The 19,423-nt window shown below is 51.1% G+C and overlaps 1 protein-coding gene and 1 long non-coding RNA gene across 2 annotated transcripts; both read right to left on the bottom strand.

Moving 5' to 3' along the window:
• Positions 1–440: 440 nt before the first annotated feature.
• Positions 441–1,563, bottom strand: LOC138689054 (uncharacterized). The gene is made up of 3 exons (XR_011327857.1): positions 1,461–1,563; positions 835–939; positions 441–564 (listed from the first exon to the last, which is right to left on the bottom strand). It is a non-coding gene; the product is annotated as an uncharacterized lncRNA (long non-coding RNA).
• A 10-nt stretch (positions 1,564–1,573) lies between these two features.
• On the bottom strand, positions 1,574–2,439 carry LOC138689053 (electroneutral sodium bicarbonate exchanger 1-like). Its single transcript, XM_069802318.1, has 2 exons — positions 2,271–2,439; positions 1,574–2,171 (listed from the first exon to the last, which is right to left on the bottom strand). Exons 1-2 carry the CDS (start codon positions 2,415–2,417, stop codon positions 1,986–1,988), a joined length of 333 nt encoding a protein of 110 aa, XP_069658419.1. The 5' UTR covers positions 2,418–2,439; the 3' UTR covers positions 1,574–1,985.
• Between the last annotated feature and the right edge of the window lie 16,984 nt (positions 2,440–19,423).

Here is a 19,423-nt window from a genome sequence, read left to right as displayed (position 1 = left end):
AACTGGAGGCAAGGGGGCAAATGCTTTTCTTTCACCTTAGGCCAACTGCTCGGACGCTCTCTATGCTGCCCTGCCACAGAGGGCATCCCTCTCGTGCCAGTAAGAGACATAAGAGCGAATTAAAGCCAGGACCCCAAACCAGACCAAAAACCCGGTCATGATGAAGAAGAAAGTGGAGAATGCATCAAACATAACAGAAAATGATTTTGGACATTCCCAGTTTACATTTGGAAAAAAGAGAGAAAAAAAAAGAGGAGGAATTAGGTATTAAAAGAAGAGCACTGAATGATAAAGCAGTAGCAGTCCCTCTACCACTACAAACCCACACCCCCACACGCACGTACGCACACAGACTTAACACCACCAAACTCCCATTGACTGTGACGTTCACCTCAGCTTGCTGGTCTAGAGATACTGAATGCCTGAAGCACACCAAGGAGAACTGAAAACATCTGCATGGCTTTAATGGGAATCCTCCAACTGAAACAAAGCGCTTTCTCCCTCTGTCTGCGTTGGCACATCCCCGAGTCACGCTCTCACTCCTCTCCTTCAAAGTCAAGATTCCTAAACGTGAAAAGCGGGAGCGGGGAAAGGCGAAGGGAAGAGACAAAGAGGGAGAGCATCATCAGTGGAAGACCTGCCAGCTGCTGCTGATTCAGCCCTGTTCGGGGGACCACCCCAGCAGAGAGGAGCTGGTTGTCGTGCCACGGTCCTCACTGCCTGTTCCCAGGGACAGGCCGTTTGCTCAGCCTTGCCGGCCAAAGCGTGGGAGAAGCATAGGCGTGTGCCGTCGCTTGCAGAGGAGCACGGACACGTTCACGTGCAATCCTTTACCTTCTTCCTCCCTGGATTCAAAGGGTTTCTGTCTTCAAAGTGAGAGCCTTCCATACGGTCGTTTGTGACATTTCATCCAGGATAATAATCTCAGAAGGATCAGTCCTGCAATAAATATTTCACATAGCAATCCGTGATTATGGGAACTGATGCCACCAAGGGCATTAGCATCAGCAAGAGGAACAGCGGAGCCCCGAGAATCAAAGCTCCGCATAAGTGTGGGAGGTTTTGCTGGATGAGGAGTTTTGGGAGGCAAGCCGGGGAGCTGCAGAGCAACAGCTCTGTGCAAAGGCTCTTGCTGGGGTCTAGCCCCGGTCCGGGTTCCTAAGCCACTGCTGGTACAGATCACGCCTGCAACTCCGCATGTGTAAGTATGAGGATCTCCAGCTACCGTAAAGGCACTGATGATGCAAGGTTTGGGGGTCAAACGCGAGGGCTGCAGCCGCTCTGCTTGGGGTGGCTTGCCCTGCGATCACCTCCTGCAGCCCTGCCCCCGAATTTGATTTGCCCACCAAGCTGCCTCCTGGTTTCTGTGGAATGCCCCACCAAGAGGCAAGTGGAGAAAACTCTGCCAAACACCTTCAAGCTAATCTTGCCGGGGGTCCTGGCGCTTGCTGGGGCTTTACCTGTCACTGCCTTGCTTTGGGATATCCACGTCGCTCGTCTTCCCCACGTTCAGCTGAACTGAACTTGCAGCAGCAGCAGCTTCCACCGCCCTCCTGGACTCCTGATGTAAAAAAGGGACAAATCACGTTCTCTGTCTTTGGTCAAAGTGGAGATAAGCTGAATGCCCAGCACAAACTTAGCAGTCTGCCCTCCCCTTCTGCCCCTTGGCAGCTATAGGTATTAGTGCAGCAGGGGAGAAACCGTTCACTCCAAAGATTTCGGGGCAGGGGGATTGTGTGTTCAAAACACGATTATGAGCAAATCTTGCCAGCAGCAGCAGCATCTAATAATAATCATCATAATGATAATGACCTTTGTGAAAAACGACTCGTTTTAAAAATTACACCTGTATTCAAGTGTTCAGCTCACTGCTACTTGAGGAAACAAAGGTTACAACGTGGGACCCAGCCTATTGGGATCTATTTGGATTGAGTGCTGATCTTCCCCCAACGTTTCCAGACAAGCTGAAAGAGAAACAGGCAATCTCACAGCCCGACGGAGATGTCCAGCCCCGAGGACCCAGCAAGCCTTACCTCTTCTTCTTCTCCAGCTTCATTTCTGGCATCGTCCAACTTCTTCTTCCTTTCTGGCATAAGGTCATCCAGAAAGCTGAGCTCTCGCTTTGAGAAGCAGAAATCCATCGCTTTCCGGACAAAGACGAGAGCCAAAACCTTCGCGAGTAAGAGGGAAGATGCGGTGAGCTCAGAGACGATGCCACCTCTCACTCCAACGCTGCAAACACCCCGCTGCCGAGCGGCGGCAGCTCTTACCATCATGGGAAAGATGATGGCGGCACGGGACACCTTGATGGTCCAGAGCAGGACGAGGCAGGTCAGCTGGATCACCGTGAACAAATGCACCTTTCGCAAGGGCACGTGCCGCAGGTAGATGAAATCCGGCTGGTGTTTCGCCGGCATCCAAAACAGCTTCAAGCGATCAAAGAACTGCAAAACAAAAGGGAGAGGTTGCCACCTTGGGACTGCGGCAAGGTTCTGGCCCTCTCGAGACGGGGAGGCAGTTTGCAGCATCTCGCTTGCCGTCAGAAATCCTGGATCCCACCGTGTTCCTCCTGGGAGCAGCACCCATTTTCCCTTTGCTCCATCTATCAACCGGCTTGCCCCCGAGAGCTGCCCACCAAACGGCAACTATTCCATGCCATTCCATTAGTAGCATTTCTCGGCCCACTGAATCCCCCAAGCGAGGATTTCCACCAGTGGTAGAAACTGCCTTCCCTTTGCACTGAATTCCCCCGCTTTCACGTAACCAAACACTGACCTGCCCTAAACCCTGAAACAGAGAGCGCTGAACTTGCCTGGTCCTCCCAGCCCTATATACCTCCTGTGCCTCCACCAATCTTTTGCTTACACAAAAGACTTTCATTGCTTGCTCTGCGAGAAGTTTTTCCCATGCCACTGCTTTTTTTCCCTGCTGCTACGGAGACAAAATACCAGGGAGCCGACACGCTGCACGCTGTAAAAGAGTCCGTACCTGAATTCCTCTGAGCGACGACACACCCATGTAGAGAAAGACGCCATAAAGCACAGGCATTGGTATAAACTGGGGGGGTGGGGGGGAGAAAGAAAAAAAAAAAAGAATGCAATCGTTTCTTTTTCTATATTGCATTTTCAGTATTAGCACCCTCTTCCACAGGCACTGCCTAAAATTGCTTGAAGCTTTCCAGCTTCCATTCAGGCTTAGAGATGGGTCAGATTTTAACCATTAAAGATTTTGTGCGCACGAGTGAGCTAAGGCTGTGCTTTAGGCTGAACTTTGGAGTTACCTCTCCTCAGAATAATCCTATTTTCCAGAAAGCTTGGAGGAAAATAGGCGATTTCACCCGTACTGCCCTATGCCGCAGTCCGTGGCAGCAGAAAAACACTTCTGCCTATTCTTGGGGCAACAGGCAAAGGCCGCAGGCCTCCTTTTAGCCTAGAGACGAGATTACTTTGTGGGAGGAACGTGCAAGGAAGCCCACGGGGATGACCTCAGTGTGTTTAGCTCCTGGGAATGGCTGCTCCGGGGCATTTGGGCAGCAAATTGCAGCCAGTAAAGGGCTGCCTGTTTGAAAGAGAGCAGATGTGCTGGTCTGAATATGCTCAACTGTAACCCATAAACATGGGCGGGCCTGAAAGACACCCGAAAATTCAAGCAGTTGCGTTGCTCGCTCGCCTCGAGCACACCAAACGGGGGCCTGAAGGGCTGCAAAGCCTAACCGAGGCTGGTTCCCACCGTGGGTCGAGCCCCAAGGGTTGGGATCACCTCCTCCTCCTCCGCTCCACAACTAACTCCTCAGGCCTGCAGAGAGGGGACTGGTTTTCTGTAACCTCCAACAAGCTCGCGGTTGTTGGGTGGTTTGCATTTTCCTCTCACCTTTAACACGGAAGTGAAGAAGACGGAGCAGCCCATGAGCACAAAGATCAGCAAGCCAGTGACTCTCTGCTCTCGTATCCCCAGAAACTTGGGTTGTTCTCCTGGAGCTGAGCAGTCAGACTCTACTTTGAGGCTATTCACGTGGGTGATGGACAGGACGGTCGCAGCCACAAACCAGGGCAGCCCCATCACAGAGCACACCCCGAGCATCACGGCCACCACAAAAAGGTCCAGGTGGTACCCGCATCCTTTCTGCAGGCAGGAAAACAAGAAACAGAGCATCCCATAGCACAAGAGCAAGGAGAACGTCGCAAGGCAGACTCAAACCCTGCTCGAGCACAAGTCAACTTCTTCAGAATTTAAAACAAGAAATGGAAACAAGTAAGGGTGTATGCAGGCTTTGCACACGCACCTGGCATGAAAATCGGGCAGGAGTTCAGATGCAAGGGATATGGGGAGCTTGTGCGATACATACTTCTCCAAAAAAAACCAAAAACCACCCCACAACCCAAAACCACCAAACCATTTTTTTCACCCACAAAGAAAATTCTACCACTTGCAAGGAAGGCGTGACTCTGAGTTATCCCTGGCAGCGCATCAAAACAATTCATTCCCCGCACCTGCTGCTGCTGCCATTTTAAAACAAAAAGGCGCTTCTATATTGCTCCAAGATTAATTTGCTCCTCCAAAAGGTTGCTCATCTGAACTGCCCTGTCACTTGCTCCCTGCATCATCGTTAATCCAGGAGAGCATCCTGCCACGCAGCCTGGCCTTGTCCCAAACCAATGCCTTCAGAAAGCATCGGGAATAAGAGCTTCTCCCCAGACCTGCGGCCCAGAAGGGGCTGGGGCTGGGGTCATCTCTCGCAGGCCCTTACCTTCAGCTTGTGCTCCTTCCTGTTCACAATAACGGCACTGATCTGCTGGTCCATGAATATCAAGATGGTGCAGAGCAGAGCTGGGACGAGCGCAGCCAACACCGTCCACCAAGGGTTGGGTCCTATGGGGTTGATGAACCACCCGCGGTCGTCTCTGGTAGGCTGCAACAAAGCCCACACGTCAGCATCGTCTCCCAGCCCAGGCACTCCACTGGCTTTCATTTTCCCCTCCCTCCCTGTGTCAGAGCACCTCCCAGCCCTGGCTTCACGTCCCCCTCTCCCGTGGGCTTCAGCAGTGCCGGTGTCCTCTTTGCAAGCACCTCTAGATACTTCTCCTGTAGGTGTCTAGTTTTGGGGCCATCTTCTCGGTTCCAGGAGGAAGCAAGGCACTTGGAGGTGGAAGAGGAGATGCTCACACCCCCAGCATCTCCTCCAGACTCAGCCCTGCCCTGCCCCGGCATCACCTTGTGGCACCCCCACGTGCCAAAACACCCCAGTACCTTGAACGCATGGGGGACCTGGAGCTTCGGCGATGGGATCCCAGCCACAAAGTCAAGGAGCACCATGATGACGATGGTGAGGAAGACAGCAAAGTCGCTCACTGTGGACCGTACCTGGGGCAAGAAACCAGAGGTGAAAGGGGCATGGCAAACAGGGCCGTAACGTGAGATGCAAGAGTTGCAGACATCCACAACGTTAGGCTGGTTAACCAAATCCCACCACCCCTCTGAGCACATGCAGCCTGATCCCTTGCTTAGATACTGTTGCTGTGTTTGTCCCTGTGACATCTGGTGTCAGACAATAAAAAAAGCTTAATTAGACGGACAAGGGTTGGTTTAAGTCAAAACCTAAAAATAATAATAATAATATTAAAAATAAGAAAACAGATGTCTGCCACTACAGCTACACTCACAGCTACAATGGCAACAAGGCACTGAGGCATCCTTTAGTCCTCAAAAGGAAGCTCCTCATTCGAATCTACTTTCCGCTCGAGCACATAATGCGCAGAAGGTAAGGAAAAAAAAAACAAAACCCCAACCCCCAAAACTTTGGGAAACCTGACTTCCTACTACCTGAGGAGGAAAAATAAAAAAAAAAAAAAAAAAAAAAAAAATCTTCAATCTGGGGCAGGTCACGAGGCAGGTGGGAAATGCTACGATGATTTTGCACTCATGGAAATGAGTGCGGGACGTCCAAGCTCTTGGAGAGCTTGGCCTGCAAGGCCAATGTTTCCCAGCTTGACCAAGGGGGGGGGCAAATACTGCTTAGTGCTCCAGGAAAGCCATTTTGGGAAACGAGTGTGGAGATGGACGCTGGCCACCATCTTCTACTTACTCTGGTTGGAAAGTAGCGGCTGGTTTTAAACTTCTTCAAGAAGCCTGACAGGGCAAAGGTGGCGAAGAAGAGGATGCAGCACCAGAGGAACACGTCAGGCGTGTAGGGGCCGTCGCGTCCACAGGCAGGTCCTTGAAACTCCCCACGCAAATACCGACATTCCTGGAGAGACAGAGCGTCAGGACACAAAGGCAGTGCACGTGCGGCAGGGAAACCTCGCATAGCTAGGGGGTTTTGAGGACCTCGGTCCAAGATCCACGACCCTGTAACTGCTCCTGCCAATGGAGATTTATATTTAATGAGCAGCAGCAGCTGAACAAGTGACACATCGAACTACAGAGCGGAGAAATGAGACGTGAGGGGACGCCATACCACACACCCTCGGCACATCCTCTGCCTGCCATTTGAGCAATCGTGGCTAAAGAAGACACCAGAGGGGAAGGAAACACTGGAAACTCTTGGGGATAGAGAGAGAGGCAAGAGGGAAGGAGGGCTAAAGACAACCATGGCAGGAAAGGAGGAGAAGAGACAAATCGTCCCTTCCCAGGGGAGGGCTCGCAGAACCTGGCCAAGAGGGGATGAAGGCCACCGTAAGAGCCTGCCGCCCTAGGCCCGGGCTCTGCTTCCAGCAACAACAGCCTGAGAGGCTGCTCAGACATGCAAAGTTATGCATGTACCTACAGACAGCACTGAATGAGAAAGCAAGGCCTGGGGGGAGCATTTCCCCTCTGCTCAGGGCTGCTGAGGCCAGTCTGTGTGCTCTGTCCAGACTAGGCTCCCCAGGACAAGACTGGGACTCACTGGGGTGAGCCCAGCAAAGGGCCACAAAGAGGATGAAGGGACTGGAGCGCTCTTCGTATGCGGAGAGGCTGGGAGAGCTGGCACTGTTCAGCCTGGAGAAGGCTCGGGGGCTCTTATCAATGTACACCTGATGGGAGGGAATGAAGAAGAGGGAGCCGGGCTCTCCTCAGCAGCGCCTTCTGGCGGGACAAGAGGCAAAGGGCACAAACTGCAAAACACGAAATTAAAGCTGAACACAAGAAAAAACTTTCTGACAGCAACTGTGGTCGAGCACTGCAACCGCTTGCCTACAGAAGTTGTGGCGTCTCCACCCTTGTAGCCCACTCAAAACCTGAGGGGACACGTCCTGGGCAACCTGCTCTGGGTGACCCTGCTTGAGCAGGAGGGCTTGGACTCGATGATTGATATCAAAGGTCCCGAGAACCTCAGTGGTTCTGTGAAAGCCACAGACAGAGATCTCTGCCTCAAGCCCAGAGGCAGCAGTCATCAGCCGACTCAGAGGAACAGGCTGGGAGGCAGCTAGAAAACTGTTCCCAGTTCCTCCCTTGTCATCCCTGCCTCAGGTGTGCAAGCCAGTGCACCGCTTTGTGGAGCTGCCCAGTTCTCATCCCGCTGTGATTCTGCAGGTAACGTTAACACAGAGGAGTTAGACAGGAAGAGCTCTAGTTAACGGCATGGGAACCTGAAAGCACTGGAGAACTTTTCCCCAAACGTGGGCAATGCTGCTTAGATTCTGTCACCTATGGAAGAGAAGGAAGAAGACAAATGGGCCAAAGGGTTACACAGGAATGAAATATGAGGAAGGTACAAGAGACATCAAAAACATTGATATGTGCCCCGGAAGACTATTTTGTAGTCAACTGACCTGCCCATACCCGACTGTGGGCATGAGGCCTCCGCTCCGACTTCCACTCTTCTCCTCTTCACCGTTTCTTCCACTGCAGCACTTTCTGACACTTCTTTTCTTCTCTTGACCTTCAAAACATTGCAAACTTGGTATTGATAAAATTTGATTTTGACTTTTCTATTTTAGAACAAGAGTCAGACTTAATATACATCCGTGTTTCGCAACATTGTCCAGGCTTATACAACAAAAACCAAAAAATGAGTCAGGAATAAAAGGTAAGCTGCCTTATTCAAACAGAAGGTAAGCACGAGAGGCCATCCAGAGAATTATGCTCAACAGTTTTAAACAAGAACTACTGCTTCCCAGGACATCCTACTTGCTCCATTTTTAGAGGAGGGCCTAGGAACATAATTAGCAGGAACGTAATGCTAGCAGAGAGAGCAGGATTTCCTCTGGGGGAATTTGGACAGGACACCTTCACTAATTCACTCCGTCTTCAGACACTTACCTGTATTGAAAACAAACCCACCCTGAGATCTCACTAAACAACTACTTTCCAAAGAAGCTTAACTTGGTTGTTTTCGACACATACAGCACTTAGGAAACTACTTAATTATTCAGCAATATTGACCTCATACAGACTCTCACAGTGAAGAAACCATTTGACAGCTCAGCTCAGACTTGCCGAAAACACATTTAACTGAAGCCAGCACGGCTCTCGTGTCCTCAGGCAGGACTTCATTCAAAGTCCGCTGGAATTGACAGGAAGGTTTCCCTCAACTTGGATGGTTCTAGGTGAGAATTCACTCCCACCTTACACTGCCTGACTGACACCCAGAAACAGGACAACTACAGCATTGCCTAGATATATATTCTGCTTCTCCAGACTACTTGGAATATCACTTTTTAAAAAAAAAAAACAACACACAAAACAGAACCACACATGCAACTTACAAGCTCGTCACTGCCCTTGTTTACTTCTTTACCTGTCACAGAGGTATTATAAAATCTGGTGAATATTTGGTGACTGGACATCCTTTAACCAACTTTATAGTACGTTTTTGCATTGCACTGCACTTCCGGAGAACAAGATAAATGACTTAGAAACAATGCTGGACTTCCATATGATATCTTGAAACTGAAGAACTGCAAATACAGCTCTTTCAGAATTCCTGGCTGTGAATAACACATGCCAGTGGGATGGGGACAATTGCTTTGGACTACTTGTCCATTTGATAAAGGAGACCAGAATATCTACTAAGCCCTCACAAGACAGACCAGCAGCAGCTTCTCCCAGGGACCAATAATCAGAACAGAAAATAGCAAGAAAAAACACTGCTTTCACAACAGAGGAGGTTAAATGCAGAGTCCCACAGAGGTCTCAGCTGGGGCCTGGGGCTCTTCAGGGAATTCATAGAAAACCTGGAAAATGAGACACTAGGGAGGTGACAACATTTGCTAATTATACAAAAGACATTATTACCATTATTACTATCACTATTCAGAAAAACAAATGCATTCTTTCTTTAGGAAAACAGAAACAAAGGTGTGAAATTCAACGTCAACAAATGTAGTCAAGCACAAGGAAGAAAAACACGTGTTCCATACATATGTACTGGCTCCAGCCTAGCTACTGACATTCAGGAACGAAGGCTGGGAGCCACTGGGCATTGCTTCATAAAAATACTAGCTGAAGAGTCAGCAGTGGGTGAAAAGGCAAAGAGAAATTCCAGACATTTTCAAAAAGCAATACAGGACAAAAGAGAACACGTTGCAATGCTCTATTTCAAATCCATGGTACAGCCATACCGCACGCAGTTTTGCTCCCTCTAATTCAAAGACACAGTGGAGGAAGGGAAAGGGAAAAGCAAGACATAGGTCGTAGATGTTTCCAGACGTTATCCAAACATAACCATAGTGACTTACCACAAGATACGTCGTGCTGAAATAGAGCCGAGTTCTAGATACATCGTGCAAATGTAGGGATAAGGCACAAGGTGGACATTCTCATGTTTGAATCTCATCTTTGATACTCTCTCCCATTTACTCACATCTGAGAACAACGATAAGACTTAAGAACATAGCACTAACATTTCAAAGGAGCAGGAGTCCTCTTGTAAAGCTTCAAGTCATACCACACTGAACGTATATGCAGAAGGGAGCACCTACAATCTGTCAGTATGAACTTGGCGACAAAACACTAGTAACACATTACAAGAAACACTCATCCAGGTGACACTCTCCCATCAGTTGCTTGTATTAGTAGCACTGTGTTTCCTTAACTGTATCTGGCTTCAGTCCTGACATCTTCCCGCAAGAAACAACATGCCAGGCTCTCCCAACCCTGTGAATAAAACCTCATCGGCTTTCCTAACTAAAAAGTAATTCTTTTAAAAATTATTTTTAAAACTGAAAAGGACTAGGATTCACAGGAGTAGCATCATTACATTCACTTCACAGTTCAAAATGGGAGGACAAAAGATAATTGACATGACAAACGCCACAGTTACAGACGTTCCTTCCTGGGGGTGCACTTCGCACACCTAGGAGCTCATGCGTGCAAGAACGGGCGACGCCAGGCAGCAGTCTCCTTACATGCCTCTGATCTCAGGAAGAAACAGGTAACACGAATACTTTTACTCCATTTGCTAGCAGAAACTAACATCCTGAGGACCAGAGATGGAGCCCAACATTTGCCTAGATGAAACGCTGACACAATCAGTTCCTTTAAGGGATGAAATTGTTCGTTTGAGTTTGGCTTCAAGGACTCCCACAGCTGGTAATTAACTAAGAGGTATGCTACAGCGAGGAGCCCGACACACACATTGCAGGACAACTCATCACGACAGGCCTCTGAGCTTGCAGTTCTCCACAGGGTCCGGTGCTGGCTGAGCTGGTGGATGGACTTCCCAGTTCTAGAAATACAAGCTCATGAATCAAACCCTCCTCAAGCACGCGGGCAAAACTGGCTGCGCTTTAGCGAAGCAAACCAACAAGGAGGCTTCGTTTGTTTGGGTGCCTCCTGTCTGACGATGCTCTGGGCTACTTTCTCTTCCTGGCAGTAACATACCAGCTTCTGACAGAGAAAGAGGATGATCTCGTTCTTGCCTGCTAGGACCAGGGGTGGCAATAACGCAGCCTGCTGAGACTGGAAGGGAATGCCTTGGAGGCGGAAACACGTGGGTGTTCATTACTCCTGGGCACTCGGAATCACGGGAGGTGATGATGCCAAAGGGCCTGATCCGATTCACAAACTGACACACCTTAGGACTGAAAAGGCTTCTCCTTCAACTAACTTACTTTTCTCTGCAACAACAGCCTCAGGAGAGTAACTTCCTCTGAACCCTTTACACTACAGCAACTACAATATTTAATCCTTACGTACCTTACAAGAAAACTACTGCGGTCTTCTCTACTAGTGGGCCAACGCTGCTGCGCCTGTAAGGAGCGCTTTACGTTTTATTAACCTTTTGAAACAATGCACTAGCTTTCCTTGCAATCGCATTACGTGGGCTTCCTGGCACTTTATATATACACGTTCGTTTTCTCTGGCTAAATCAGATTTGGAACACAGGGGTGTCCGTCCGAAAACACTGCAAAACATTCTTTTTACATACATCAGTTCTCTGGTGAAGGCAACAACTGAGGAGGATCTTCAGCTAGTGTAAAACTGCAAAGCTCAAAGGAGTCGTACTCCAGCTGAAGATCTGCGCACTACTAGGCAGGAATGTCGAATTAAGCAATGCCCAACAGATACAAGTCATTGGATCTTTTCTTTTACAAGTAGGAAAGAAAGGGTACACAGAAAGATAGTGAAGTCATCTGTAGAAAACAGATGTAAATCATCAAGATTTCCAAGGATTACTCAAATCGCTTCCTGGAGAGGCCAAAACAAGAAAGGAAGGAAGAATATTAACAAGATAGCCACAATTCCACTGTCAAGTACAGTTTTCAGGCTTGGGAAAAAAACAACATTACAGTTTGCAGGAGTCATGGAAGAGCAGGTTCCAGATATTTTGCTTTTCCTCCTCCCCTTCTTCCCCCCGCTCCCTCCCATCACCTTAGAGCACGCTGCCCTAACAGATTCACAGAAATTGAAGTGAATGAATATCTTAACCCTGAATTAACATGGAAGCATTACTATGGAGAGTGGAGATGTGCTTTTAAATTTAAGAAGTTCTACATTTAAGAAGCCTCCTCCTTGCCAGCACAACACGTGCAGTATTGACCTGTTTCAAAAATAAACATATACCCCTTTTTCTGAATATTGACCCAATTCAGTTACAAAGCAACTGTAATTCAGCCCCAACAAACTCCTGCTTTATAAATGGGAAACTTTTTCTAGTAATACCTTTCAGTATTTTCAAAAGTGAAAAAGAAAAAAAAAAAAAAAACCAATAATTTTCTGTATCAGTTAAAACCAGCACATTTTCTTCAATAATATTTACAATGCTACTACTATACTCTGAAGATTTGTTTAAACTTAAGTAACAGGAACATTTTTAAGCAGGCAGTATATTGGTCTCATTTCCTCGGGAATGGCAGGGGCTTTCTTCTGTCTCAGGAAGAAGATGACAACAACAGAACTCATCAGCTGTCACCAAGCTTGGCCACAAAGTAATGGCGTCATTAAAAGAACGTCCCCTGGCTTCCACAGCTACGAGGAAAGCACATGCAATTGAGCGTTAGATTAGCTGCTATCAAGCTAGCTCACCAGTACTGCCACAGCTCCTGAGAAACTAGAAGGGTCTGACAGCTAGTCCAGCCTGAGAAGTTCAAAGCAGTGGTCAGGTCTGGGGCCGAGAGCGAAACCACGGGAAAGTGCTACTGCAGAACGAATCTCAACAGGAACCAGCAAGGCACGGAGTGCAACTAGCTCCACAAATAGGAGTTTTCATTTGTCCAATTTCAACAGTCAGTAGCTTCTTTAAAGTAGTTCTGATAAAAGCATTACTCGCTTACGCTAATGCTGCCTGTTGATGACATTTTTCATTTACGTCATTTTTTTCACCCTCGTACTCTCCAGAGAAGTTCCCCATTACTCGCGCTTGAAATGCTGCATTTGACAAAACGTCCTCCGTCCCATAACAAACAAAAGATTTGCTCAGCCTAACATTCAGCTAAGGTCCCATGGACCTGCTCCATCTCCAACTCCTTGACAGCACTTTCAGTGGCGTCAAGATCCAGACCGCTGTGAAACAGAGAGAGTTAGTCCCACCCCAACCAAAAAGCAACACAGCTACATTCCTTGTAAGAGTTTAAACAACAACAAAACATCATTCCCATTGCACTGAGAAAATACTTTGCAGGCAGATGAATTCCCAATGTATTGTTCTTAAAAAGCATCCATTCTTACACAAGGACTGCTCCTTTTCAATTTTCTGCCCATTTGTATTTTGTGCGTCTGAGGATACAAAGGATGAGAGATCAGATCTTTTCAGTCGATCCTCACTAACCTTTAGGACTGGGGTTTTTGACAAGGTGCCCTCAAACAGGCACCTCTCTCTTCCAGCCTATCGCAATGCCATTCTGCTCAAGGGACTAAAAGAAGGAACCGGCAGGACGTGTCTCTTAATCCCCTCCACAGTGCAAACCTGCAGAGGAACGGGCCTTCACAGCATTGGAGCGAGGCCCTGTGATGCTGGGAGTTGTGTACTGCCTGCATCAAACTGTGTTCCCACCTATTAACTACATCTTTTGTAAGCCAGCTTCTCAAAAGTTGTTCGCTGCTAGGTATTGGCCAACAATAAAATGCACAGGGAGAGAGAAGGTCTCAAAGAAAAGCTGAACCCATTAAGAAGTAAACAAATGTCGCACAAGTGTCACTTGGAAATAAGGAAATACGGTGGAGTGTAAGGAATTACGGCACGCAAGTATTCTCTGGTATATGGTCTGGCAGGCAGCCATTCTCATATCCTCCACATTCAGGGGCCCCAGCCAGAACTCGGTCAGAGATGAGAACTTTCCTTCCTCTTCAGAAAGGCCCTCTCCTTGCTTAATATGGAACAAGTTAATGAAAGGAGTTGCACAGCGCGCCACAGCAGGACGACAGGTATCACCCACCCAAGACTTACGCTATGGTCATGAAGTCTTCATGAATCAGCAGGGACACAAAAGTACGATTCAGGAAGGGACACTGAAGCAGCAATGAAGAGAAGAGGTTGGAAAGAATGGAAGAAAGCAAGGGGCAATGACAAGCTGCCAAACTCAAACAAACGCAGTGCTCTCTCTACCATCAGGAGATCAAACACCTGCAGGCTGCTCAGAAACGTACGCACGCTACTGGCAGTGCTGTCCAAAGGGATTACGCTGAGGGAAAGAGCTTGGTCACAGACAAGAGCAACGTTTCAAGCATCTTCTGAACACCACACAACACCACAAGACAGACAACACACCTTCCTCTCCAAAATCAACACAGAGAACAAAACAAGGAGGAAAGTTAATCCTCCTGGATCTGACACTATTCCAGCAGAATGCTAATAAGCAAAGCTAAAGAAACAACTGCATTTCAATTCATCCCAAAATAAAGTCATGCAACAGAGTTTCAAAGAATCAGCCTACTTCTTCAAATGAAAAAGGAGACTAGTGTGGCACGAGATTTAATGCAGCTTCAGGTCTGGGGGCAGCCTAATTGGCATGGTGTTCATAGCACAGTCTCTTCAATTCTGCAGCAGCTAACAACAGTCGCTTCCAGAGTAAAGCCAGGCCCTGGCAATGCCCGTACACATCTCATTGCAAAAGCAAATTCACTCACACTCATAAAACCACTCTCTAGGTCCCTGGCTGCTGACCCCAAACACGCTCCCCCGCAGGAGCTCCCCGCTCGGGCCACCAGGGCTGGGCTCAGGAAGGAGTTTTTTCCCCCGGGCAGATTGGCACAGGTCCCGGGGGGGTTCGCCTTCCTCTGCAGCACTGAGCACAGCCCCTTGCCGGGGTCCTCGGGGCCATTTCTGGCCAGCGAGTCCCTGCTGTTGCAGGAGCAGGAGTCCAGCTGTGCCCTCCAGCCCTCCGCCTCTCTTCCCTGGGCCAGCTTGGCAGGGGAACCTCATGGACCTCCATGTCTCCAGGTCACTTGGGGCTCTTCTGCCCTCTGCAAAACAAGGAGCCTCAAGGAAGCCGCCTTTTCCCTGCTGCTTTTAAGCTGGCACACTTCAGTGGGGAGAAGAGAAAGCCTGGGGAGGGGGGGTGCGTGTCTTATCTATCTATCTATCTATCCCTGCTGGGAGGGAATGAAGATGAGGGAGCCAGGCTCTCCTCAAGAGTGCCCACTGAGAGCACCAGCGGCAACAGGCACAAATTAAAACACATGATATGCTCCAGCTGCACATGAGAAAACAACTTTTTCCTGTCCAGGTGGTCAAACACTAGCACAGGTTGCCCAGGGAGTTTGCGGAGTCTCCGTCCTTGGCGATGTTCAAAACCCAAGGGCACGTTGTCCTGGGCAACCTGCTCTAGGTGGGCCTCCTCTACAGGTCCCTTCCAACCTCCACCCTCCTGTGTGAGTCTGTGCTTTGGTTTCACTCCTAAAGCACCTGAACTCAGCCCCGATGCCTGCGGGAAAGGATGCTGGGGAAAGGCACGATCCCAGACTCCTTCCCGAGGGTTCATCACCAAACAACAGCTCCCCACTCCAGAATATTGTATGGCAGACACACTCAGAAGAGAGAAAAGATCCTTTTATTGCAAACATCAACTGCGGTGGGGGGGTGGGCCCGGGAGTCACAGGGCTTCAGCCAGTAACAGGGAAACGGCACCTACAACGACAGAGTCAGAGAGCACTGATAAACCCACAAAGGCAGGAATACGCAGGATTTGGTTCCCCTTTCTTTGGGGAGCACCGTTGATGAGGAATTGTTTGGAGCCCGGAAGAAAGAGCTATGGCTGGCATCGACTAGGGTACGGCTCTGGCGCCTTATCCCCACAGGTAATGCCCTTAGAGACCTGCACATGTGCACAGATGCACAGGGCCCCTGTGCCACGCAGCAGGGCTCAATGGGGAGCCCCTGGGGAGCGGCCATGGAGTTATTTCCAAGCCCCGCGCAGCACCGTCCCTTGCCAGTGGGTCAGACTGACTTGGAGCAGCACTGAGAGTTGGGAAAGATGGGCAGCAGAGCCTGGCACACACCTGGGCTTCTTGACCTGCTGGACTTTCCTGCTTCTTTTAAGTCCCCATCTCTTTCTCTCTTCCTTCTTTTCTTTTCTCGTTGGCATTCCTTCTCCTCTGCCCAGGCCTGTTTTCTCTTTCTTTTCTTTCCATTTTCCTTTTCCTGGGGGGAGCCTGCAAACCTTTCCATCCCACAGTATGATTAGGTAGGTAAAGCCAGAATCAACTAGAATCAGTTCTTGATTTACCCAAAGCTGACTCATTTTACCTTCTTTCCTCTGAAGCGCTCTTTAGTCCTTCTGTGCATCCCAGGGAGCCTACTGTGGTCCCTGGGGTGGTTGGAGCCAAAGCAACGGGTGCCTACAACAGAAATGTCAGAGTCAGCAGGTGGCAAGGGACACCCTGGAGTAGCAGGCGACTGTTTGGCAAAATGCTGCCTTAGCCCTACAAAGAAGATCCCTTTGGCTGGTTTGCATTAGCCCTTTCTTCCAAGGGCCTCACTTTGGAACACAGGGTTCACACAGGTGTGTGACACTCGGTTCGTTTCTGGCAGCTCAACAAACACGGGGATACCGTGTCTCGGGTAGGAGGGTAGCTCCTGATGGAGCTGCCATACCTCTGCCATTTCGGACTCCACCACCACGTCTCCCCCAGCTTCTTTGAGGACGTCCAGCAGACAGGTGGGTGGTGTGTGCAGCAAGACTTCTGCCTGGTGGTCCTTGTCTGCTCTGCCTGCAGGGCCACTTTGCTCTTCCAAACGCAGGTCTAGAAAGGAAAAGCACGTGCAGCAAAGTGACTCCTTGGAAGTAAAGCACACCTAAAGCAAAACCCACCCAAAGCCCTACACCAGCTGTCTTCTTGACATTGAGGTTTCTGGTACCCCAAGCCCCAGCCTGTGACAGCCCTCAGTTCCTCCTCATACCTGTAGCTCTGTCCATGGGTGCTGGCGACTCCCCGGCTGATGGACAGGAGCGGCCAGCCATCTCCTCCACAAAGATGTCATGGCAGTTTTCAATGAGAAACGCTACCAGCACGTTCACCTGCACACATCAAACCCTTGGGCTCAACCCAGGTGCCTGGAAATGTATCACGCAGCCTTTCCCACTCCCGACCCTTGCCTCTGCGCAGGCGGCTGTGGTTGTGGGGCTGCTCTTGCAGGCAGCCACCCCACCGGCATTTGCTCAAGAGAGGAGGCAGCCAGGGACCTCTGAGCAGCCAAGCTCGGATGGGCCGGCAAGGCTGCAGCCGGCTGCTCAGTACAGCGCACCTTCTCAGTCACCGCCAGCATGGCCTCGAGGGGGAGCAGGTCCTCGTGAGGTGGGCTCAGCAGATTTGGCCCAAGGCAGATGGCCAGGTTGCTGGCGGTCATTCTGCTGCTGGCGGCGTTGTGGCCGATGTGCTGGAGGAGGGCCAGCGGCCGCTTGAGGAGGAGATTGGCTCCAGGCAACTCCTCGGCCACCCTGAGGGAACAGGAACTCAACGTTAATAGAGAAGATGCTGCCCACAGCCGTCCCCAAAGCTTGCCCAACACACCGGGTGGCGCAGCTTTCCGGGTGCTCTCAGCCAGCGGTCAGTGCTCCTGCGCTTCAGGAAGGAAGCACGGCCTTGCTTCCCAGCTCCTCATTTCACCCAAGCCCAGGCAAGGGAAGGCTCCCTGTCCATGCCCTTTTCCCCCGAAATCTAAGCCCACCCCAGCAAAAGCAAGCTGTCAGAAGACACAGCTTTTTAAGGAGACCGTCCCTTTTCAGGCAAGTCCCAGGCCTCTACCAGTCCCTCCTCAACAGGCAGGCTGCTGCCCACACTTACACTTTCAGCTCTTCAACCTTCTCCTCCTTGCCGCTCTTCTGCATCGCTGCCATCCAGTCCTCGTAGAGGTCTGTCACGAGGAGCTTGGCGGGGATGCTTCGGAGGAAGTCCTGCAATGCCAGGGGCTCCAGGTGAGCCTCTGAACACTCCAGGCCAGGCAGGAGCTCTTCCAGCTGCAGGTCAGAAGCGCTCACCTTCAAGATGATGGCCAGCAGCAGCGCAGGCTGGCTGCCCAGGTCGACATCCGCACCGTGGTCCAGGGCCTCCCGCAGCTCACGAAACTCTGTCCCACCGGCAGCTCTTCGGAATATCCCTTCTGTCGACGGTCCTTCCTTGTGCAGGACAGCCAGCATCTCCTGCAGAAGGGGCAGGAGGACAGTTGCTTGGCTGAGAAGCTGCCTTCCAACAGCAGTGACCAAAGCACTGCCCCAGATCCTGCTCCTTTCCCCCCGCAAAGGGGGCTGGCACCAGAAGCGTCTTCTGGGGGTGAAGGGCCCAATCCCCCATCCCTGGAGCTCCCGGGGACACCCACCTCCCCTCTGGAGCAGCCGGAGGGAGGGCTGGGGACCCCCTGCCCAGGCTGGCTTACCTGGATGGGCTGGGGCAGGGAGCCATCCTCCCCGCAGAGGGCTGCCAGGGGCTGTCCAAAGAGCGCCCTGCTGCAGCCGGAGCCCGCCTGCCCTGGCGCCTGGGCAGCGGCCGGGGTCCTCCGCAGAGCAAAGGGCCAGGGCAGCCCCATCCTCCTCCTCCTCCTCCTGCTGCTGATGCTGTTCCCTTCTTCTGAAAAAGAAAATGGAGCAAGAGTGCATCAACGGAGACAGCCAGGCCAGCACTCCCGGAGCCTGCCCTGCCTGCAGCACGGTGCTGAGCGGTGCAGCAGGATGGGCAGGGAGCCAGCAGCTGGAACCACAGCTCCAGCTCAGCGGCTCCAGCTGGGAGGCTCCTGAGAGCCGGCGTGCTACTGGGACAACCTGTCCCAGCCCTCGCCCTGCCCTCCTCCAAGCTGTGGGCAGCAGGAGAGGCTCTGGGTCCCCACAGAACCACATCCAGTAGCTGCTGCCCAGCGGGTGTCCTTGCTCATCCAGGTGACGTCCTCCCTTGGGGTGCCGCACCTGCGTGGCGACACTCAAGGGACAAGTGAGCACAGCTCAACCATTTGCAGGACAATGCGTTTCTTTCCACAACTCACCTGGTGAGCGGCAAAGTCCCCCGGCTTTGATAGACAGGGCTGTCACAGGATCGTCCCAAGCAAGGGCCACCAAGAAGCAGGCTGTGCTTAGAGAGCAGCCCCACAGCAGAAAGGGCCACCGGCGAGCTGCCACCCGACACCAGCAGCCTGAGCACGGCAGAGCTGGGACCCTCTGCCCTCCTGGGCTCTCTGCCCCACACGGCAGGTTTCCCCCCAACGCCCCCAGCGAGGATGTGCTGGCATTCCTGGTGGCTCCCCAACCCTCTACGCTCCCCGAGTGGCACCGTGGGACGCTCCCTCCCTCCATCTCTGCCTTACAAGCTCACCCCGCTGGCCGCAGACGCCGGCACAGCCAGAGGCGGGTGAAAGGCAGCCCTTCTCACCTCTGCCTGGTCCTCCATCAGCCTCTCCAGGCTCCTGGCGCTGAATGTCCTCCACTGGGCAAGAGAGAAGGAGCGGAGGAAGGTGAGCAGCGATGCCTCTGCTGCTCAGCTGGGGGACCAGGGCTCGGGGACAGAGCCCAGACCGGAGAGACACTCACAGCGTGGCGGCAGCTCAGCTCCTTCTCCAGGGGTCTGAGGGAGGGGAGACGGG

The sequence above is a fragment of the Haliaeetus albicilla genome, chromosome 14, assembly GCF_947461875.1.
Source record: "Haliaeetus albicilla chromosome 14, bHalAlb1.1, whole genome shotgun sequence".
NCBI lineage: Eukaryota > Metazoa > Chordata > Aves > Accipitriformes > Accipitridae > Haliaeetus > Haliaeetus albicilla.
The sequence above is the reverse complement of the archived record's forward strand: the minus strand, read 5'-3'. Positions and strand labels throughout refer to the sequence as shown.